This window comes from Vipera ursinii, assembly GCF_947247035.1.
Source record: "Vipera ursinii genome assembly, chromosome: 8".
Taxonomy (NCBI): domain Eukaryota; kingdom Metazoa; phylum Chordata; class Lepidosauria; order Squamata; family Viperidae; genus Vipera; species Vipera ursinii.
The window spans coordinates 16505321-16529353 of NC_139519.1; the positions used below are offsets into that span (position 1 = coordinate 16505321).

The 24033-nt window shown below is 44.1% G+C and overlaps 1 protein-coding gene across 2 annotated transcripts in view; it reads right to left on the reverse strand.

Moving 5' to 3' along the window:
* SLC37A2 (solute carrier family 37 member 2) overlaps window positions 1-20521 on the reverse strand; it is a 37606-nt gene extending 17085 nt beyond the window's left edge. For both annotated transcript variants that reach the window (XM_083368418.1, XM_083368417.1), the window contains exons 1-5: window positions 20218-20521; window positions 7725-7806; window positions 7270-7357; window positions 5805-5883; window positions 4013-4148 (exon numbers count right to left, since the gene is read on the reverse strand). In XM_083368418.1, coding sequence (XP_083224544.1) covers window positions 4013-4148; window positions 5805-5883; window positions 7270-7357; window positions 7725-7806; window positions 20218-20276 — 444 coding nt within the window. In that variant the 5' untranslated portion in view covers window positions 20277-20521. The remainder of the gene's footprint in view (window positions 1-4012; window positions 4149-5804; window positions 5884-7269; window positions 7358-7724; window positions 7807-20217) is intronic.
* Between the last annotated feature and the right edge of the window lie 3512 nt (window positions 20522-24033).

The window sequence follows — 24033 nt, forward strand, 5'->3', positions numbered from 1 at the left end:
GTGTTTGGAAAAATATAATCATGCGAAATCACTAAGAGAGTTTTTGGCAATGGGGTGGAAAAACTTGGGACTTTCTTTCTCAACAGGCCACAAAAGTAGCAGGGGGGCCCCCGGGTCACTCTGTCACAGCCCACTTGAACTCATGGAGTGATGTTCAGGGGGGGGGGAAGGAAAGGAAGAGTGCTGCAGATGCCACCTTGATCTCCTGAAGGAAAGACAGGAGATCTAGAAAACAAGTAGGAGGTGGGCAGATATCCAAAGCACCAGTTAGATCTTGTCCTCTTGCTCTTTTGCCCCAGATGTTAGATCAGGATGTTATTTAGCTGGTTTGGTTATTAGCTAATTCTTCCTCCCCCCCCCCCACACACACACCCCAAGAACTTAATCTGACTGGAAAGGGAGCTTGCTCAAAGCCACAACATTGGATTCCTCAGGGATTTCTAGGTGGTTAACAGCCTGATGAAGCAATCGTGGCAGATCTGGGGTATAACTCTGAGTGCCTACATAGTCCCTTCTTTGTGGTGGCTGCAGCATTTATTTCTCATCTAGCTTCTCCAACAGCTGCGGTTGAGTGACTCAGCAGAGGCTCTTCCCCAGCAAGTGACAAACGTCATCCTCTTTCTCAACAAGCCTCTGTCTTATGCTGCCCACTGACCCCGCAAGCCTCCAGCTGATGCCTTTGTCAAATCCTCAGTTCCTCCCAGCTTCATGGAAACAAGAATGCGTGGAGTCTGCCCTTTTTAAGTGTACAGTACGGATGGCCTAGGCCCTGGATCGTGCATAAAGCCATCCATCCATCCATCCTCTCCTTTCAGAGCTCAGTGTAAAAAGAACTTTGCACCTCTTTCTGTTCTCTCGGAGGTCGAAGAACCTCCTCACCTAACAGGTCTAGGAAGCATGACTTCTCTGTTGCAGTGCCTGCCTTCTGGAACAACACCCCTCTTTCCCCCCCACCAGTGATTCACTGGATCTTATTCCAAGTTCTTAAAACCTCTAATGGTATGTTAGAACAACCAGCGGGAGGAGGAGACAGATGCCCCCCAATGATCAGGTAAAACTGGCGGGGAACCCACAGCTACGTAATGGCAGAGGGCAGAGAAATCAACTCAGGAAAGATCGTTCCTCATTTATCAGGCTGCAAAAAGGGATGGCGGAAGATCTGTGCTTTCAGACTTGCAAGATCCTGTTTCATGTGGTTGTGTTTCCTGTCTGCTCTATCTGTAAAAGCTGACAAAGCTTCCAAGCCTTGAGTTAAGAGTGGGTGGCGGGCAACCTGTAATTTATACAGGGCTGTTTTAGAGTTTGAGGGGGGTGTCTGGAGGCTGTTTCTTCTTTGGTTTATATTTTTAAATAATAATAATAATAATTAAAAAAGACTGGCATTAAGGTAGCATGCATGCTTCCCGGAGTCACAATGGAATTGGATGGCCTTATACATATAATACATAACATCAAATAGGCAGTTTTTAAGGAGGAGGACAGCAGGTTTTGATCTGTCTTCCTAAATAATTTCAGCTGCAGGGTTTGTGATGACAGGTAGCAAAATCTGGCCCACATCTACAGAGTGAAACAATGAGGTGAAGTGATAGGTTGATTCATGGGAATTATTCAAGGACAATAGTCTCAGCTGTAATTCTATGGAAAACCGGTTATGGGACACCCAGAAGTATTTTAATTATGGGATGCATACAAACCACATGTTTGGCTACAGTTACTATCATGAATTACTGGGCAAAATGGATTATTTTATTCAAGGTGTGTGTGTGTGTGTGTGTGTGTGTGTGTGTGTGTGTGTGTATGTGTATGTGTATATGTATATGTAAAAAAGGGACGCGGTGGCTCAGTGGGTTAGGACGCTGAGCTTGTCGACCAGGTGGTCAGCAGTTTGGTGGGTCGAATCCCGAGTGCTGTGTAACAGAGTGAGCACCTGTTACTCGTCCCAGCTTCTGCCAACCTAGCAGTGCGAAAGCACGTAAAAATGCAAGTAGAAAAATAGGGACCACTACGGTGGGAAGGTTACAGCGTTCCGTGCGCCTTTGGCGTCCAGTCATGCCGGCCACATGACCACGGAGACGTCCTCGGACAAGCGCTGGCTCTTTGGCTTTGAAACGGAGATGAACACCGGCCTCTAGAGTTGGAAATGACTAGCACGCATGTGCGGGGGAAACCTTTATCTTTACCTATGTGTATGTAGGGCTTTTTTTGTCATAGAACGCTCAGAACAGAGTTCCGGCACCTTTTTTGGATGGAACCTTGTAGGATAGGCAAGGCAGGTTGTATGACGTGTGTGTTCCGGCACCTTTTTCTTTTACAAAAAAAAAACAAAAACAGTGTATATGTGTGTGTGTGTTTGATCACCATCTTCTACTGCTCAGTCATTATTTCTTCTGTTCTTTTTCCCTCTCTAAATAGAGAACTTTTTTTCCAGCTTGAAAAAACAAATCCATAAAGGAAGAAACAGAGAAAGAGTGCCAAATTGCCTCTGATCACAACCTATCATTCAGTTTCATCTGAATGAGGAAAGCAGGCAGATAAATTTAGAGAAAAGCCACAGAGTCACTCATGGCTCTCACAAACAGGAGGGGACATAGAAGGCATATTCCTGAATCATGATTTTTAAATTATAAATAAACACGGGACTAGAATGGCTAGACACCATCTGGAAACACCTCATCTGGGGTGAGCATGTGTCTGATGTACACAAGTGGGTCTTGGATGGAAAAACAGATTCCATCCCTTCCCTAATTCTTTCCAGGGGCTAAATATATCTGCCTTCTGTTTGCCCAGCCTTTAATACACCCACAGACCAGAACGCTTCTGTGTTCCAGTTTCCTATGACACAGCAGAGATAGGGAAAACACATGAGAACAGAACCAAGCTGCAACCCAAGACATGGAACCAAGAAGGGGAGAGAGGAAGTGTGACAACCCCGTGCCGAAGAAAGGACTGGACAGGCATTTGTCTGAAACGGTATAGGGTTTCCTGTCTGAGCAGGGGGTTGGACTAGAAGACCTCCAAGGTCCCTTCCAACTCTATTATTATTATCATTATTATTATTATTATTATTATTATTATTATTATTATTATTATTATTATTATTATTATATTATTATTATTATTATTATTATTATTATTATTATTATTAATTATTGTTCTTATTATAAATTTTTTATTCATTAAACATGAACCTCAGTCAACTGAACACTCAAATTGACTGGCACTAGTAGTTGATACAAGTTGCTGCCAGCATCCTAGGTATCAACCAGGTATCTCCTTAAAATGTAAGATGTTCCGAGTAGCGCAGTTTTTTGTAGCTTTGCTGGAGTTATTGCAGGAAGCTGTAATTTCTTGATGTATTTTGCAAAGTTTTTGGATGTAGTTCCCAGTGCCCCAATGACCATAGGTATCACTTTATACGTTTCATCCATAATCGCACAGTTTTGATAGCCAAGTTGTGGTATTTCATAATTCTTTTTCTTTGACTCTGGCATCTCCTGGCACAGCGATATCAATCAACTGTACGCTTCAGTTCTCTATTATTATTATTATTATTATTATTATTATTATTATTATTATTATTATTATTATTTTATTATTATTATTATTATTATTATTAGTAGTAGTAGTAGTAGTAGTAGTAGTAGTAGTAGTATTGGCTCTGGCACTGTCTTGGATTGTCAGAAGATACAAAAGAACCTCAAAAGAATGATAGCCACTGATGGGCATCAATCTCTGATAAGAGACATGGTAAAAGAAAGAGAAGATCATGTCTTCTTGAATGCTAGACTTGTTTTGGTTCCTGATGGGAAATTGAAACAGAGACTCTTTGTTGCTTGTTCTTTTTTCTTTCCTTCTTAATGGTAGAAGGAGGAAAAGGCGTGAATGGGAAACCTTGAATAAAAAAAATGCCTCAAGATGTTGCTGCACAGTTTGAGGAGGGCTGACCAGAGCCTGCCCACCCCATATAAAATATGGAGAGAACTTGGTTAGCAAATGGGATCAAAGTCTTTACCTGTACAAATACGAAGTACCATAACTGGTGGATGTTCCAGTAGTAGCCCAGTCCAAATAAGGCAGTAAATAAACCACTGAGCAACATGCCTCCGGAGAGGTAGTAGCGCAGAGGAAGTCGCTCGCCGAAAATCCCACTGTGGGAGAACAGAATAGACAAGTTGTTAAATCACAGTTTGTTACCTCCTATCAGTGTACCATGATAGAATCCCGGAGCTGGAGGAGGTTTGAAAGTCATCAAACCATAGCTACGCAGAGTTGGGTTGATGCTCGCTGCAATGCCAGGACTTATTTTAATTAGGTTTATTGAAAAGCCATAGAGACCTGGTTGTGACATTACTGTAAGCAACATTTACTAGCCAAAAAAGTTGGGTTTACCTATTACACTAAGACGTTGCATGATTCATCTCATCTTGGCTGGGTATGATGTATGGCCTGAGATACCCTGACTGCAAGACAGGGATTCAGATTTTGAACTATGGGGGAATATACAGCTTTCACAAAAACTATGGTGGAATGTGAATCCAGTCATCATTAGCCCTTGGCCTTATTTTTCTGAAGTTGGCTCTCCACTCCTTCTAGAGTTTGTCCCAGGCATTTGAGATTTGTTTAAATCCGTTAAGGACATGCCCTAACTTCACCCGTGCTTTCTTTTTGTGTTAGAGCTAAAAGCCAAACCGTTTTGGCTTTGGGGTTAAGGAATTGGCCTTGTACAAGTTAAGCTGGAGAGAAGGAAGGAAGGAAGGAAGGAAGGAAGGAAGGAAGGAAGGAAGGAAGGAAGGAAGGAAGGAAGGAAGGAAGGAAGGAAGGAAACCTTGAAGACAAAATGAAGATTAAAAAACACAACACAATTTGAACTGCAGCTGATGAGAATGGAACTGGGTTTATTGTACACAATGAAGCCCTTCCATCTCTGAGCTAAACAACTTTCTCTTTAATCAGCCTGCACACAATTGTGACCTATCAACAGCCTTCCAAATACCCTATGAAGCTCTTTAATAACCACTTAGGTGACCAAAGGGTCTGTTTAGTTCTCAGTAAACAGAATCTATCATCTTGACAAGAGTCCTGTTGACATTTCAGGCTTTCCATTAGCGGATTTCTTATCTGGCTGGCATTGTAACCCCAGTTAAGGGAACTCTCTATCTCTGAACTACTTTCCTGCAGGGTGGAGAAGTGGGCAGATTGCTCCTGAACATGGCCAACAGTTGTCATGTTTTGCCAGGGTAATCAAACATTATAGATACGTCCTAAGAGCACCTCTTAGATCACAGGATGTTTTGAAACCATCAACTTGAGCTGCCAAGCCAGGGTGCCAAGTTGCTGACGCTCTCCATGACAAATTATTGAAGCAATTGATTATGGAAAGGCCCTATCAGTAAAAGTCAACCAAAACCAAATCTTGATGACAAATGACAACAAAAAAACCCAGTGAAACTGCCTTCCTAAAGCAAAGTCCAATACAGATGTATTTAATGAAGGAAAACACCAGCCTGGGTGCAGAGAGCCTCCAGACCAATGTTTCTCAACCTTGGCAACTTTAAGACGGGTGGACTTCAACTCCCAGAATTCCCCAGCCAACAGAAGGGATTCTGGTTTTCCACCCTGATTCTATTTGCAGAAAGAAACCAGGTGTCAAATAAAGTCTGCAGTGGAAAACAAACCTGAGACCCATAATGAATAGTCTTGGTGGAAACTTTCTTATTCTTATTTCACTCCTTGCTTCCTTGGTCTTACTATGCCTTACTGCTTTTCTGGCCATTGCAGAGCGTTGCTTCCCCTGAAATACATACCTGATATACATCCCAATTGCATAAGCCACCAAGAAAGCATTGTCCAGGGCTCCAAACAGCTCCTTGTAGTTATCCTGATCTGGAAAAAGAGCATGAAGTGCACTGAAGATCTTTTACCAAACAGCAATTTATAGTTTTCAGAACTTGAACAGGTAGTATTTGGGCAGGATGGGGGGGAGAACTCCGGGAACAATGCTTGCCTTCCAAAGAATTGGGGAAAAGATGGGATAGAATTCCCACAATGAAATGCATCCATAAAAAGCCCTTGTGGTCCTGAGCTTTTTCTTCTAAAGCAGGGGTCTTCAAACTTGGTACTTTTATGACTTGTGGACTCCAACTCCCAGAATTCCTCAGCCAGGCACACTGGCTGAGGAATTCTGGGAGTTGGAAGTCCACAAGTCATAAAAGAGCCAAGCTTGAAGACCCCTGTTCTAAAGTCTGGTTCCCAACTGCAAGCAAAATAGATTTGACTTGCGCCTGATTTCCCCCACTTTGAATTCAGCAATGAACACCTAGCTGCCAAAAGACATTAGGTCAATTACCAACCTTTCTCGTTAAAAAAGGATTAGAAGATGAGGAGCTCTTTGTTTTTAACATTCCTGGGGCTGTAGTTTAGTTTTACAGGATTTGTTTCCTGATTCCAGTTGATTATAGTATTACTTGATTGGATGAAAAATAGTAATCAATCCTCAGGTCAAATACGGCACAATATTAAAAAGGGGTGCAAACTGGTGAGATGACTCTAAAACCCTGAATGAATAGCATCCAGAAAAAAAGCTTCAGATCAGAATATCTATTTGAAATTGTGTATCCCTTGAGCTACCAACCCTTCTGGTTTTGGCCTGATTCATTCTGGGAAGCTGTTCGAATTGCTGATAACATGAAAGGAGTTAGAATTGAAATGAATGAATAAATAAATAAATACTTGCTAATCTCCAGCTCTCCAAAATCAAGGACAGTTTAGGTGGCTCTCAACAATATCTCAATATCTTAGCTACTGCTAAGCTTGTAAGCCGCCCTGAGTCTTCGGAGAAGGGCGGGATATAAATGTAATAATAATAAAAAAAAGATTCAGATCAGTCATTGCATCAGAAGCAGGGACCAACGCTAAAGTTGATCTGCTGCCGTCTAAATGAGCAGTCTGACTTCTAAAAAGGATTTCTGCTACAGTCCCGGAAAGTTCCAAGACGGTGCCTTGGAAAGCAAAACGCCTCTCCCATTTTTCAGACAGGTGGAAGAAGAGCTTTGAAAATTATATTGAAAAGATGAAAAGGTTCCTTCTCACCCTAGCTGGAGATGCCAGAACTGGGTAGAATGCAGAGAAGATGCTCTTCTCTGAGCTACAAGTCCTCCCCATTTCACAGTACTTTACTCTTGACATATCCGGCCTACTCTGCCCTACGGCATTTGGATGGACCAAGATGATGGTGGGTTTGATAGGAAACAGATATTAAGAGCATCTTACCGAAGGGCTTCCAGTCACACCAAGTGGTGCTGTTGGACGCATTGTTTGGCCTGGATCCCCGTGAAGAACAGTTATGATGCAGTTCGCTCTGATCAAACAAAGGACAGAGAGCAGATTGCCATCACTGACCGTGAATTTTAGGAGTGTAAAAGGACAAATCTGTTAACAAGGAATTTATAATCTGGGAAATGAGAAGAGAAACAGGGGAGGCGACATGCATTGTAAACTGCTGACTATTTCCTGGGAAGCAGTACTTTCTCTATTCTAGTGTTTCTCGACCTTAGAGATTTTAAAATGTGTGGACTTCGACTCCCAGAATTTCCTAGCCAGCGTGCTCTTATTCAATGGAGATTGTTGACAAATATAGTAAAAGTCTTGATCTGAATAGCCAATGAGTCTCTCGTCTTTACATGCCTAAAATATACTCTTCCACCCTGGGTTTTACTTATACCTACCTTTACAATGCTAATGGGCTTCCGTGAGAGATGGAAAGTAGTGTAGCACAGGAACGTTAGCACCAGAATCAATCCCCGATACCTATGGAAAAATGTACATGAGGATGAGAGACACATTGCAGAAGGGATGTAAATCAGTGACTACTTCATAGTAAGGCGGCCTCAATTCACAGAGCGCAGGAGTGTATAACTTGTGAGTCTTGTAGGACTTGGGCTGCCAGGTCTTAAGTCTTAATGGAACAAAAGTGATAACAGTACTAAATATTTGTTTCCATCCTACCCGGTTCTTTGTCCTGATTCCACCCACTTTTTAGAGCCTGGATTTACATTCAAAATTGCAGCCCCTGGTCCCTTGAATGTTGTGTACCAAGAAAGGACATGGCCAAGATTCTCCAGAGTATCTAAGGCAAGTAGTCCTTAACAGAGGCATCTGCAAGATTAAGGTTTCCCTGGCTTCCTTAAGTCCTCCAATAGTAGGACAGCTTGGATCCAGATTCAATATGGCTACCTAGGGTACCGTGATGCACTTCAAAGCATCTCAGGCATGGTAAATGCAAGTGAAATTCTAGAGCTAAGCTACTCAAAAGCAGGGGACAAGTGATTTTTTCCCCTCTGTTCCTATTGGGAACTGGAAGCAGTTCATGATCTAATGGCTATGCCTCTTTGCTGCCTTGAATTAGGCCCGGAATTGTCCATCAGTTGTGCAGTGCAAGCAATGGTCAGAGTGCAGGAACATGCCATTTTCAAGACATCTATATACTACCAAATATTCCTGGGGAAACCTTTCTGAAATTTACCAACCATTTAATCACTCATCATTTTGACACAGGGGAAACCAAAGGTCTGACTTGGCTTAAGACAGCGCTCTATGAAATAATTAAGTCCACTGCTGACAACAAGAACGAGGTCACAAATCTCTGGCCCATGTTGTCAATCTGGTTTGCCAGGCTGGCCCATCCAGACTATGGGTCCTTGATTCTTCCCCCCAAAAACACAACCCATAAATCAATTCTTTAGAATTCAACATCCCAGCTCCACCGTTTGTTTGCTTCTGCCATGCCCTGAAATGGCTTTTCTTACAGCCATCTTTTACACAAAATAACTTACTTCAGCTTTATTTAAGCCCCAACTGGTTGAAAACCAACAAGCAACATCCCAGATTTTGAACTTCCTCAAATAAAGCCACCACTACAAATATTATTTTTCCCCCACTCAGCATTCTTGTTATTTCCCTTACTTGAGGTCTTGCCATCTATTGAGACTTCCTTGCAATGACAAAGATGTGGTAGCCTTACCATGAAGGGAAAAGGGGATTTTTTTTAAAAAAAAGAAGTAGTTATTTTGGGGGATGGAGGGAATAATTAAATGCCGCTTCTTAGATGTTCTCCCTTTCCAAGATAAGGAATTCGGAATGCCCAACACTAACAGGTAGAACATCCCAAAAATCTGTTGCTTCTTTAGATGGGATAAACACGTGGTTTGCATTAAAAGTCTTTATTTGGCAAGTAAAGAGGAGAGATTACAAACAGTCAGCATCTGCCCCTTCCTGTTTTCAAACAGGAAAAGCAATAGAGTCTTTCCTTGTGAGGTCTTTGGTGTTCTCTGAGCTTGATAAACCAAGCTCCGAGAGCACAAAAAACTCCACAGTTCAACGCTGAGTTACATATCCAGTATTTTATTCCACTGGAATCTTTCCATTCTCCAAAGCACGCCAGGACAAGCAAATGTTCAGTCACATGGGGAGTGACGATGGAAATTAAACGCTGCAAGGAAAAGTTGACTTCAGTCTTCTGTGCACAAGAAAAGGCTCGTCCTTGGACCAATTTCAGCCTCCTCTTGTGAGATCTTGCTTATCAACTTTTTCAGCAAGATAACCAAGAGGCGATCTCTGAAAGATAAGATTCAGAGAAGCCTCCCAATCGCATGCAAAAAAAAAATTGCACTGAGTTGTTTTTATTTTATGATTATTTTTTATCAGATAGTGCTAACAGGATCTTTTCAAGTGGAAGAGCCAAATGGGAAAGCAAAAAAAAAATCAACTTCCTGTATTTAAATGACCCTCTGCTCTGGATCATATTACTGCTTCGTTTCATTTTGTTTTGAATAATGGGTTTTAGGAATTTTTGAAGTGCCTCTTCAAAACTGCCTCTTTGTATAGCTTTGCTGGCTGAGGAATTCTGGGAGTTGAAGTCCACAAGTCACAAAAGGGCCAAGTTTGAAGACCCCTGGCTTATAGCATTCAGTTCATTCAAAGTCAACATTGCTGGAGTAGAGGGTGGCTAAAGACAGCATTGGATTCGCTATACATTTAAGAGTCTCTCTTTTTTTCTGTGTTGGGGCCATTAGTCCTATCTGGTCTTCTCAGGAAATTACACGCTTGGTTCTCTTTCTCATCAGAATTGCTTTCACTTCTGCCTTGAGGCCAAATTTGAGGTATTCAAATAGATTCTGGAGAAATAGATTCTACAGAGAAGAGCCAGAGAAAATCCAACTCAGGAAGGACGTGGTTTTTGCCTAGCGGTGTAGTTTGAAACTTCTCAGCCACATATACCTGCACATAAAGCCAGTTGCAACCCTCTGATCACTGTTATTGTGACTGGAGAGGAAAAGTATTAAATGCGTAGGGTGCAGTTACACGGAGGGTGTTTAATCCCTGAAAATATGTCTATATTGAAAGGCCAATGAAATAAAACCCAGGTTAGTTTTTATGCCATCCCTGTCCGCACTTAAAGATCACCGACAGAACTCTCATAAACAAAGTTGACATACAGATAGTCCTTGACATACAGCAGTTTGTTTAGTGACCGTTTGAAGTTACAACGGCATTGAAAAAAAGGGACTTATGACTTTTCACACTTACGACCACTGCAGCATCCCCAGGGTCACGTGATCAAAACTCAGATAACAAAAACAACAATAATAATAATAATGTTGGAAGGGATCTTGAGGTCATCTAGGCCAACCCCCTGCTCAAGCAGGAAACCTATACCATTTCAGACAAATGGCTGTCCAGCCTCCTCTTAAAAACCTCCAGTGTTGGAGCATTCACAGCTTCTGGAGGCAGGTTGTTCAACTGGTTAATTGTTCTAACAGTCAGGAAGTTTCTCCTTAGTTCTAGGTTGCTTCTCTCCTTGGTTATTTTCCATTCGTTGCTTGGCAACTGATTCAAATTTATGACGGTCGCCTTGTCCCTGGGTCAGGTGATCCCCTTTTGCGACCTTCTGACAAGCAAAGTCAATGGGGGAAGCCAGATTCACTTAACAACTGTGTTACTAAATTAACAACTGCAGTGATTGACTTAACAACCGTGACAAGAATGGTCATAAGATGGGGCAAAACTCACTTAAGAACTGTCTCACTTAAGAACTGTCTCACTTAGCAACAGAAATTCTGGGCTCAACTGTGGTCGTTAAGTCAAGGACTACCTGTACTATGTACTATAACTTCACCCCAAGAGGTTGTTAAAACCACAGTTTACTAAACTATGCTAAAAGGCTAATACAAACCCTCAAAATATCCAGCAAAAAGCCCTGAAATGACTTGTTGGATGGATGATAACTCAACCCAGGCCCTCCAAATGAATTGATCTCTATTTTCATCCACTCCAGTGACACTCATGTTCCTTGCAGATGATGGGTCTTTCTCTTATTACTTGCCTGGAATGTTGGAGAAGAGTGGTGTGTTTAGGCCAGGGGTAGGCAACCTTGGCTCTTTTATGACTCGTGGACTTCAACTCCCAGAATTCCTGAGCCAGCACGGGGGAACTATGGCCCCTTCATGACTTGTGGACTTCAACTCCCAGAATTCCTCAGCCAGAATGGTTCTTTGGTCTGAAATGGTATGGAAACCTCTCCCTTTTCCCTCAGCATGGCTGGCTCAGGAATTCTGGGAGTTGAAGTCCACGAGTCATAAAAGAGCCAAGGTTGCCTACCCCTGGTTTAGGCCATCTTTTCAGTAGTTCCAGGCTCAAAATTATTCCTGGTTAGTTTGGTTTCCCATTAGCTATGTGCTCATGGAGTATAAGCCTTGTAGGAATCTAGGTCACTATAACTGGGCCATCCTGCTGCCTCTGGCAGCGATTGTTGGAAGCACAAACATTAAAGCTCCATTCATAATTTCACAGCACGGCCAAAGCTCTAGAACTTCAAAGGTTCGGCATCTTCTCTGTCCAAATACTTTCCTGTAGTCTTATTATGGACAAGGGGACCATTCATGGATTTGAGGTCTATTTACCTCTCTGTTATCTCCTCTTTTACCTTAAGAATATTAAGAAATCTTGCTGGTTGTATTCCATTAACTGGAGAGAGAGAGAGAGAAGATGCAATTGTAATGAAGAGAAACTTTTTTTTTAAGAAAGTGCCTTGATTTCAGAGGAAGTTTCCCCCCCCCCCCAAAAATCCAATTTTGGGGGGAACATGCCTTCCAAGCTTCCCTGGTATATGGGGTTGACCTTAGGAGATAGGAGAAAGAGTTGCAGATTGGACAACTGGCAACATATCTCTCAGCCCAAAGAAAGAGAGGGGGATGTGGAAAGCAATTCAGAAGGGACCCTCCCTTAGTTTTCTGGACAGTAAAAGGAGAGGAGAAATACTTTCAGTCTGACAAGATTCTGTTATTGGAAGCTTGTAATAAAGATAAGAGTTAACACTCGTGATTGGGCATCTTGTCTCTACTACTTCAACACAGCCAGACAAAACAATTTGTTGCAAAGCTTCAATCAGAGGAAATAAACAATCTCATGCAAACTCTGAATGAGGCTATATGTCTGGAAGAACTTCAAAAAAAAACCAGCTTTATATACAGTACTGAGAGTTCAAATTTATCATACCATATTTACTTAAATTCAATTTATTTAACCTTTGCGAGGTCTCATAAGGAGAAAGGGATGACCCTACTTATGGCACAATTTTGATCCATGTGCCTCCATGCTTTTTGTGGGCAACGGGTTTTTTTTCAAACAAGAAAAAGAATACAGCCAGCTCATTCTGTTTATCTTGAACTTTAAGGTGATCTGCATAAAGTAGAGAGCAGTAAGGCAGCTAAGGTTACATTCCTGTTTAAACAGGCAAGAAAACTCAGTTTGCCATGTTTTTCCTTGAAAGAGTTGTCAAAAGTATCAATGTCCTTAAAAAACATAGCAATCCTCTCTGTTGCTTTCTGTTTTAATCAGCGGGTTAGGTGAACATTTTTCTCCACTTTAATTAGTCAGTGTCCCAAGAGGTCACAAATACATTATTACACAGGAACAACGTTACAGATAAGATTTTCCCATTTTGAAAAGAGATCTTCTCTCTGGCAGTAAGTAGATATATTTGAAACCGAGTGTGATTTTAAAAATTCACCTCAAATTGCCTGCTAATTTGATAAGAAAAGTTGTGCAGTATTTCAGTTAACTAATTGTAACATTTCCATAACCTTCCTTGTGTCCTTGTAACATGAAACAGGTATCAAGAGAAATAATACACGAAACAAAGAAAAATGTCTTTAAAAATGGTTTAAAATACAGCCCACAAAAGCTTAAAATGAGAAATCAGCGGCTGATTATAGACATAGAATAGCAGCTGGATATAGAACATCTCCAAAAGGTAGACATAAATTAAAAAAACCCATTCTAATGAAATTATGGTAAATGTTTTCCAAGATCACAAAAATGTGTCTCACTTTTTTTGGCCATGTTGTAAGGGGGAATTCACTGGAAAAAGCAGTTATATTTGGAAGAGAGTTAGCGGTAAAAGGAAAACAGGCCACCAAAGAAAATGGTGGCTGGATTACCATCAAAGCTGACACCAGCCAGAGCACTGAAAAAACTCAAAGAAGCAGTGCAAGATGGGAGGATTGGATATAGACCTGGTCCACAGAATCACCAACAGTAGGACACAATTGAATGGATATCATCTTCTTCATCATCATCATGTTTTCCTAAAATGCATCACTCTGCATTATAGGCTACTATGGAGCATTGCATTAAGGAGGATATAAGAAATATACAGTAGGCATAAAATGCCCACATTGGTAAATGTAACACAGGCAAAATCTGTGCATTGTTCTAGGTGCTCTGTAAATTTTCAGTGGACTTGGGCTTCTGACTGAATGCAGGAGAAGCTGACAAAAAAAGCATGATTTTAAAAAAAAAATCATCCATCTGAGTATAATGATAAGATTCCTTAAGAACAAATTTTGCTGGCAAGCTACTTTAGGAAGTGGATACCAGTACCTTATCCCTTTATCAAAGTAAACCATCAGAAACAGGAAACATGAGAGGCAACAACTGAAGTAACACACCATGCTAGATCGTCATGTGGTTTTTTTGGTTTTGACTGAACAGGTTAGTGAAACCACTGTGATTTGTAAGTCGTTATTTACAGGTCACTGAGATCTGTGAATCGACAACTGTGGTTATTTAACCAACCAGATTTCAGCAAATTATAGCCTAATATAACATGGGACCCATTCAACACTTGGCAATTAGACAAACCAGGTCATTGGTGTTGCTTAATACTTTTGATATTCTCCTTGACTATTCGTGACATTTAAGGCAGAGATTCTTAAGCAGAAGGGAGGAACTGGTTTAAATACTCAGATCTATTATCTCCAGTTGACAATATTAAATGGAAAATAAATTTAGTTGATAATAATACGTAAATAATGCCAAATAATACAAATATGAATGGATTAATAAGCTGAGTAGACAGGTTGCTCTAAGACATGATGACATTAACTATCCTTTCATTACAACAGCAGAACAGCTGGATTCATACATCACTAAGACAAGCCAAAGAAGCCACATGTTGCCTTAGTTTAGGGTGCACAGGTAACCAGAGTTTTCTTTATGGACTCTTGTGCAATTGACAGTCTAATTATGGAGCCTTCTGTAAGGCAAAGGGAGGTCAGTGGGCCTTTTAGAATCCAGAACAACTGCATCACACCCTAACCTAACTCCTATTAGATTAATAAAGAAATGAGGGTGTGATTGTGTTACAGCCCAAGATAATTGGATGGATTTAGGCTGGGACAAAAACTCTTCTGACTGCTTTTAGTTGATCCTAAGAAAATAGACACGATCAAATTTGGCTAGGAAAAGGAAAAAAATAATAATCAAAGATGACTTTTCTTCAGGTGCTGTACTGCTGTGGGGCTATAGGCCCTGCAGAGGGGAGGGAGAAAGAGCAGCTGATGAAACATGTGTCACAACACAAGCTCTACACTTAGGCACTTCCATGTGCTATCATCACACACGTATTGACATTTGGGGGGGGGTTTGTCACAGTTAGGAACAGACCTATCTGTGAACATCCTCTGAAGAACAGCATGAAGTAAGAGTCAAACAATTCATAGCGGAAATTAAATGTATGGAAATGAATCTACAAGTGTCAGCTCTTCAAGTGTGTTGAACTTCACAGAATTCCCACCAATGCCAGCAGCTTTGATGAAAAAATTGGGACAGACTGGGGAAAGTAAGAACAGCAGCAACCCAGTTTCCTAACCTTCCATCTCCCATGAGCTGGAGCCTCAAGAAGAACTGCTAAAAACAATCCAAATGTTAAACGAGTCATTTCATGCTTGAAGGAACTCAAGCGCAAAAGTAGAAGAACTGGATCTCAGCACTGTATTCGCAACGCTTGCCAATGGGGAGAAGAACATTGTTTAGTCTGCAAAGAATCACAGCCTTTGGCGCCTGTTTAGAGCTTCTGGTTGGGCACTGTGCAAAACAGGACCTGAAGGAAAATAGACCTTTGGTCTAACTCAGCTTCCACACATCACTTAGCCTTGCCTAAGAGCTCCGCACGCAAATGTACTGATAAGGCACTAGGGATCTAAACGCTTAAGATTGGCAGTGATCTTGAAAATCCAATTTGAGCCCGGAAGGTCTAGAATGACACAAATGGGAGGGACAGGTCGATGAAATTCCCAATAAAGTTTCCGTGATAGTAACTGTTATTCCATGCTGACAGTGTGGCTCGGTGGCAGCTGAATGCACCTTCTGCCTCATGTTTTTAAGAACAGACGTTGGATCCCCCTGCAAATGAGTATTTGTATAAAAACAGTTCCTACACTGACAGGCTCAGACTCTGAATAGTAGGTTACACAACGACACGCTTAAGGAATTCTCTGAAAGATAACTGTTCAACAAAAGTATAAAGATGTGCAGATATACTATGGTATATGCTCTTTGCTTCTTACTCTCTGCAGAGCAGGGGTCTTCAAACTTGGTCCTTTTATGACTTGTGGGCTTCAACTCCCAGAATTCCTCAGCCAGGCACACCTGGCTGAGGAATTCTGGGACTTGAAGCCCACAAGTCATAAAAGGGCCAGTATGGAAGTTGCAAAGTAAGGATGACTGCAGCCGACAGTGAGAAAGGAATCTGATCTGCAGCAAAGAAACTACATCAATGTATAGTGAAAGAATAAGACAGCCTGGAAAGAATCTAGACCCTGAAATGAAATGATAGGTCCTCTTGTCGAATGATCTTTGGAATAACATCTTCATGGAGAAGGTTCTGTTTTAATAAGACTAACAATCTTTGGGCATTATGTATTTTTTAGCTTTGGAATGGCTGGTTGATTGTTCCATTCCTGCTCTTGGATACTACTATACCAATGGCTTCTAGTCTTAAATATGTTAAGTTACCTTTAGAATCGGTAAAACATTTTGACTCTAGATGGTGGTTACTGGAGAACAATGATGGGGAGACCACTGTCTATGGCCTTCTCGGGGCATCTGGCTTGTTAACATAGGAGACAAGTCACTGAATTTGTAGGAACACCATTCCTGCTGGCGTAGTGGTTAGAATGCCGTATTGCAAGCTAACTCTGCCCACAACCAGGAGTTCGATCCTGATGGGACTTGAGGTCGACTCAGCCTTCCATCCTTCCGAGGTCGGTAAAATGAAGACCCAGATGGTTGGAAGAGAGAATATGCTGACATTGTAAACCATCCAGAAAGCACTATGAGGCAGTATGCATATAGTAAGTCTAAGTACTATTGCTAATCAGTTCTAGCAATTTTTAAGCATGTTCCTAATCCCTAATAAAAACAAGTTTGGTTATATATGACTTCACTGTTTGGAGAAGGCCATGCCCAAGTGTTACAAGCACAACCTGCTCTCTTACTGGTGTGTGGGTGCTAGATTTGTTGACAACAAATGATTGTGAGATGAAAGGGACGCCCTTTCTAGTGTTATATCTGTAACAACTTGATCCCATATGCAAGTTATCTCACCAGTCCTGCTGTCATCAAGATGGAACATGCATACTCAAATTAGCAGCAATTGCTCCCTTAGAAAAACCTACCACCAACGTCTCAGTTCTTTCTTTTTGCCTGTTTTGTCTGGGATTTCTCACTAGAAGCTTGATCTGTTCATTCTATAAAACAAGACCAGGGAGAGATGACCTGATTGCTCTATGCTGTTGTACAGAAATGTTACAGAGGAGGGACCTGCCAATCTTGTAAACACAACACAACTCAGAAATGCCTCTTGCAGGCAAAACTAGAACAATCCAGTCTCAGACGGCAAGGATAATTTCCATTGCAATTGCTTACCAATACAAATCACCATCGCCGTGTTTGGCAGAATTAAATGGAGAGATGTGATATATTCGGACAATTAATGTGATATTGCTAGGCTCAATCAAATAAACCACAATAACCTGTTCCAGTCCAGGGCACACAAACCCAGAATGTATTCTCCTTGTGACAAACTTAGGTAAGACTTAGCTGGCCCAAGAGCAGCAAACAAAGTTGATTTTGTATAGATTGCAGACACTAAGTAAAAATGTCACACGGCTGGAAATGGCAAAAATCTGAGAAGGGAAGGAAGACTATGATGGTGGGCATTACTGCCACTGAGAAAATGTCAGCAAGACAGAATGATACTTCTTATTATTTTGCGGCCAAACGAGGAAAGGGTGGTAATCACATTAAGACAGATCTCAATGGAAATAAAATAAAAAAATCTTTAAGGAACACAAAGCAAAACCATCCTTTATCCACCAGGGACTTAATTACTGCTCTGTTTGGGACATTTTCTGCTTAATGGTTTTTATCACCCACCCAATCTTTTGGAATAATTTCCAAACATGTGAGAAGCGACATACTGGAAAGGCAGCCTTCTCGCAAGTAATAACTAACATGAATGTTATGATCCGGTTGAAGATCTTTCCTACAAAACCTGATGTAGCACAAGCTTTGTTTTCCCATCCCCATCACTCCATGGTTTTAGTCCGGACTGCCTGCCTATATGCTAGAGCAGGGCTTTTCAACCAGTGGTACGGGTACCACCTGTGGTACATTGGCACCTGGCAGGTGGTACGCGGCCATCCTAGAAAAGTGGTAGCGGGGGAGGGGAATGAGCTGAACTGGTGGCAGCACTGCACAAGCCTGAGCAAAAGATGGCTGGAGCTGCAGGGCTGTCAGGGCTCAGCGGAAGCACCAGGATCAGCGCTTCTTTGGGGCTGTCAGGGCTCAGCGGAAGTGCCAGGATCAGCGCCAGGCTCCAGCTGGAGCTCGGTGCTGATCCCAGCGCTTCTGCTGAGCCCAGAAGAAGCGCGATCAGCTGGAATGTTGCAGCATCTCCAGGGTCTTGTGATTTACCTTCAAATGCTTGGCAACTGATTCATTTTTTTCAGTGCCATTGTAACTTTGAACAGTCACTAAGCGAACTGTCATAAGTCAAGGACTACCTGTACTTCATCACTTTTTTCTTTTTTGTTGCTCATTAAGTTTTTGACACCTTGCTAGGTGACTGGTGGTACTCGGATGTTGCCATATCCTAAAAGTGGTACAATGGGCGAAAAGGTTGAAAAGCCCTGTGCTAGAGAGTATTGTCTCCATGGAAACTGACATCACTATTTGTCTTGCACATTGCAAACACTGAACATGGAGCCCAGCAATGATCTCTGGCTGCCCGTTTCGTGTATCGGAGCTCCCACTCTTTGCAGCTGGAAGATGCCTTGACATTTGAGGACTCACTTGAAGGCCTAGCTTGGGGAAGGCGGCCCTGTTTTTTCTCTCCCAGAGAACCAAGTATGTGAAGGCACTGCAGGAACCAGGTAGCCAGTCTGCTTGCCTTTCAATCATAACATATAACGTAATAGGCAGTGTTGGGATTCAGCCAGTTCGTACCAGTTCGGCAAAACCGGTAGCTAATTTTTTTTGTTGCCCAGGCCCAGAATGGACTTCTGGAAGCGGCATCCACACACAGAGAACCGCTTGTTTCCCCTATTTCAGGGGTAGGCAACCTTGGCTCTTTTATGACTCATGGACTTCAACTCCCAGAATTCCTGAGTCAGGTTGGCAGTTTGGCGGGTCGAATCCCGAGTGCAGCATAACAGAGTGAGCGCCTGTTACTCGTCCCAGCTTCTGCCAACCTAGCAGTTTGAAAGCACGTAAAAATGCAAGTAGAAAAATAGGGACCACTACGGTGGGAAGGTAACAGCGTTCCGTGTGCCTTTGGCGTCTAGTCATGCCGGCCACATGACCACGGAGACGTTCTCGGACAAGCGCTGGCTCTTCGGCTTTGAAACGGAGATGAGCACCGGCCCCTAGAGTCGGAAACAACTAGCACGCGTGTGCGGGGGAACCTTTACCTTTACTTACTGGTAATAACCATACCCCAAAGCAAAATTGCAACACCCCCACCCCACCCTAGTCTGTTGCCACAGAACCACTGGACCATCCCAAGGCAGGCTCTTGAACTCAGCTCCTCCCAGTTGGATCCACCGCATAGATCCGAGTCAAATTAAGGATGCCTGATCTTTCTTTTGCAAAGAAAGTCCAGTTGCCTTATGAAAGAGAGAGAGAGAGAGAGGGAGAGAGGGAGAGGGGAAGGAAGGAAGGAAGGAAGGAAGGAAGGAAGGAAGGAAGGAAGGAAGGAAGGAAGGAAGGAAGGAAGGAAGGAAGGAAGGAAGGAAGGAAACAAAAAAGCTCCTTTGGGAATCTCCCCAGACAGAAAAGATGCCTGATTTCTCTCTGCCTTCTGCGCCCAAGGAGAAAAAGCAGGGGATCCCCAGGAAGGGATGGCACTGGATGCGGAGGCTCCGAGCCAAGCCCTGCTGGATCCCAGATCTTTTCCCGGGAATCCTTTCAGGCTTCTCTCCGGATCGCAGGATTCTCCAGAACAAAAGAAAGGAAAGCGGGTCCAGGAGCGTCGCCCGCCCTCCCCTCCTCTACACCCGCGCTTCCTCTGCCGGCCCTCTGAGGCTGGCCTGCCCCGATTGTCCCTCAGAGAAAGCCCGGCGCTTAAGCCGGGCTTCCCTGGCACGTGCCCCGCCGCTAGGTTGCACGCGGCCGGTCCGCGACGCTTCTCTCCCGCCTCGCTCGGCCCGCCGGCAGCTGCGGCTGCGTCCCCGCCAGTGGCTCTTTCTCGGTTCGAGCCCGGCGGGCAGCGGCTCAGGCCCGGGGCGACCGGGGCAGACCTAGCGGAGATGGAAGGGAGCCGGGCAGCCTTCCTGGGCCTCTCGCCCGGCCAGCGGAAAAGCCGCCGTCCCTTCTTACCAGCTGTCCCTGGAGAAGGAGCGGAGGAAGCGGATGCCCGGCGCGGGGATGGCCCGCATGGCTGCTGCGGCTGCTGCGGCTGAGGGAGAGGCGGAGGGGGCGAAGCAAGAACCGCCGGCCGGCCGGGGACTCGATTGGTTGGCTGGTGCGGGAGGCGACGGCCCGGGTTCCTCTCTCTCTCTCTCTCGGAGCGGGAGGCGCCCGATCGGCCCGGCTCTTGCTTGGTTCCGGCGGCGGCGGAGGCGGCTGGCATTTAAATGCCCCGCTGGAGGCCAGCCGCCGGGCACCCGCCGGTGATTCAAGGCCGCTGCCCCGCCCCGCCCCGCGGCGGGCAGGGCCAAGGCGAGACGGCCAGCTGCCCGCTTGGGCTGGCCCTCCCTTCCCGGGCCGTTCCCGATGGGCGAGCCGGGCCGCCGCCGTCCAGATGCAGCGCTTGCAGCCTCGACCTCGCCCGGCCAGGGAGCCAAAGAAGGGAGAAGCCCTCGCTGTCGTCTGCCCGCCGAGTTTGGGGAGCCTTTTGTTCTGGATGGGCTGCTGGGTCGCCAGCAAAACACACACACACACACACACACAAACACGGTTTGAGCTTCTGTTGGTGGGGCTACCGGGGGGGCTTTTCTCGGCCAAGTCCCGCCAAGTCCCTGGGCGCCGACAAAGCCCATGTTAAAAAAAAAAAAAGTCTGTCCGTAAAGCAGGGGTCTTCAAACTTGGCCCTTTTATGACTTGTGGACTTCAACTCCCAGAATTCCTCAGCCAGCATAGCTGGCTGAGGAATTCTGGGAGTTGAAGTCCACAAGTCATAAAAGGGCCAAGTTTGAAGACCCCTGCCGTAAAGGATCGTTTCTTAAGTCACCGTTTGGACCAGGGGTAGGCAACCTCGGCTCTTTGATGACTCGTGGACTTCAACTCCCAGAATTCCTCAGCCAGCATGGGGGAACTATGGCCCCTTCATGACTTGTGGACTTCAACTCCCAGAATTCCTGAGCCAGCATGGGGGAACTATGGCCCCTTCATGACTTGTGGACTTCAACTCCCAGAATTCCTGAGCCAGCATGGGGGAACTATGGCCCCCTTCATGACTTGTGGACTTCAACTCCCAGAATTCCTGAGCCAACATGGGGGAACTATGGCCCCCTTCATGACTTGTGGACTTCAACTCCCAGAATTCCTGAGCCAGCATGGGGGAACTATGGCCCCCTTCATGACTTGTGGACTTCAACTCCCAGAATTCCTCAGCCAGCATGGGGGAACTATGGCCCCCTTCATGACTTGTGGACTTCAACTCCCAGAATTCCTCAGCCAGCATGGGGGAACTATGGCCCCCTTCATGACTTGTGGACTTCAACTCCCAGAATTCCTGAGCCAGCATGGGGGAACTATGGCCCCCTTCATGACTTGTGGACTTCAACTCCCAGAATTCCTGAGCCAACATGGGGGAACTATGGCCCCCTTCATGACTTGTGGACTTCAACTCCCAGAATTCCTGAGCCAGCATGGGGGAACTATGGCCCCCTTCATGACTTGTGGACTTCAACTCCCAGAATTCCTCAGCCAGCATGGGGGAACTATGGCCCCCTTCATGACTTGTGGACTTCAACTCCCAGAATTCCTGAGCCAGCATGGGGGAACTATGGCCCCCTTCATGACTTGTGGACTTCAACTCCCAGAATTCCTCAGCCAGAATGGTTCTGTAGTCTGAAATGGTATGGAAACCTCTCCCTTTTCCCTCAGCGTGGCTGGCTCAGGAATTCTGGGAGTTGAAGTCCACGAGTCATCAAAGAGCCGAGGTTGCCTACCCCTGGTTTGGACCCTTCGATTGCCGTTTTGAGCCATGACTGAAACATGGAGAAAGTAAGGGAAAGTCAAAGTCACCTTAAAAGGCCGAGGATCTTCTTTCCCAACCAACTGTAGGGAGTTGGGGGTAGAGATCTTGGGGTGGCCAAAGTCATCCAATGAATGTCCTTAGTTGGGGGCAGATTGGAGTCTGGATCTTTCCAACCCTACTCCGTCTGGCATCTTCATTCCAACCCTACTCCGTCTGGCATCTTCATTCCAACCCTACTCTGGCATCTTAACCATTACATCACACTGACTCTGTTAGATTGCATAGGTAGTCCTCAACTTACAACAGTTCGTTTAGTGACCAACGGCACTGAAAAAAAGGGACTTATGACCATTTTCACACTTAAAGACCATTGCAGCATCCCCATGGTCACTTGATCAAAATTTGGATGCTTGGCAACTGACTCATATTTATGACCGTTGCAGTCTCCGGGGGTCGTGGGATTCCCCTTTCGTACCTTCTGACAAGCAAAGTCGAGGGGGAAGCCGGATTCCCTTAAGAGCTGTGTTGCTAATTGCACAACTGCAGTGATTCCCTTAACAACTGTGGCAAGGAAGGTCGAAAAATGGGGCAAAACTCGCAAATGTCTCACTGAGCAACAAATATTTTGGGCTCCGTTGCGGTGCTAAGTTGAGGACCACCTGTACCAAACACACAGGTGGATTATAGTGATGGTTTTCCTACCCAGGAAACCCACTGTTGGCAACAGGTGCATATATGTGCCCACGTCTCTCTAATGGAGATACATTTTGAGGCTGTTTCTGAGTGTTGAATTTGATTTTTTTCCCCCTTCAAAGAATGATGCTCAAGGCTTTCAGTGCTCAGAATGAAATGATGGGCCTTTTGTGAAATAGATTTGCTGTGAAAAACCCTGAACTACAGGAAGAGTTCAGTGAAAACTGAAAACTGTCTCACTACTTATTTTTTGTTAGATTTATTCAAGTATTCATGCTACTGTTTTGATTTTACTCCTTTAATTAACCTACAGGCTGATTTTGGGAGAAAATGTAAGTTGAGATCATAGAGAAAACAGTATGCCATTTCCCCCCCCCCCACCTAAATTCCTTCAATTTCTTTTTTAAACTATATCAAGGATCTTATGAGAGAGAAGTATAATAAGCGCATGATTAACCTTTCCATCAGCAGACACTAAAATAGAATCTAAATGGAAAAATGATGTTTCTTCGGGTAGGACAGCTTGCAAAGGAAGAGCATAAGAGTTCAGTGCCCATGGTAAATTTTACTCATTTGATAGGATTTAGAAAAGGCAGAAAATTTTAAAAAAACAACCCAAAAGAAAACCCACATTTACAGATATTTGGATTTTCCCTGCTCTCCTTTCATCTTCTGAAATAAAAGAACAGGACAAAATGTAACCAGTGAATAATTGCATTAGCTTTCTTTGAATACATGACTTTTGTATTTAAATGAATGATCATCACTTGCCCCCCCCCCGAGACTGTCACAAAAAGGTCATTAACTATTTGTACATTTCATTCCCCCACCCCACCCCGTCAGTCTGGGTGGCAGTTTAAAGACAATTCCCCCTCCCCATTTATTTGGTAGGGTAGCTTTCTCTTCTACTTGCCATTGTCTGATGTGGTGAAATTTGTTGTTGTTGTTGTTAGTTGCGAAGTCGTGTCCGACCCATTGCGACCCTATGGACAACGTTCCTCCAGGCCTTCCTGTCCTCTACCATCTTCTGGAGTCCATTTAAGCTCATGCCTACTGCTTCAGTGATTCCATCCAGCCACCTCATTCTCTGTCGTCCCCTTCTTCTCTTGCCCTCCACCTTTCCCGGCATTAGGCTCTTCTCCAGTGAGTCCTTCCTTCTCATTAGGTGGCCAAAGTATTTGAGTTTTAGCTTCAGGATCTGGCCTTCTAAAGAGCAGTCAGGGTTGATCTCCTCTGAGACTGACCGGTTTGATCGCCTTGCAGTCCAAGGGACTCGCAGGAGTCTTCTCCAGCACCAG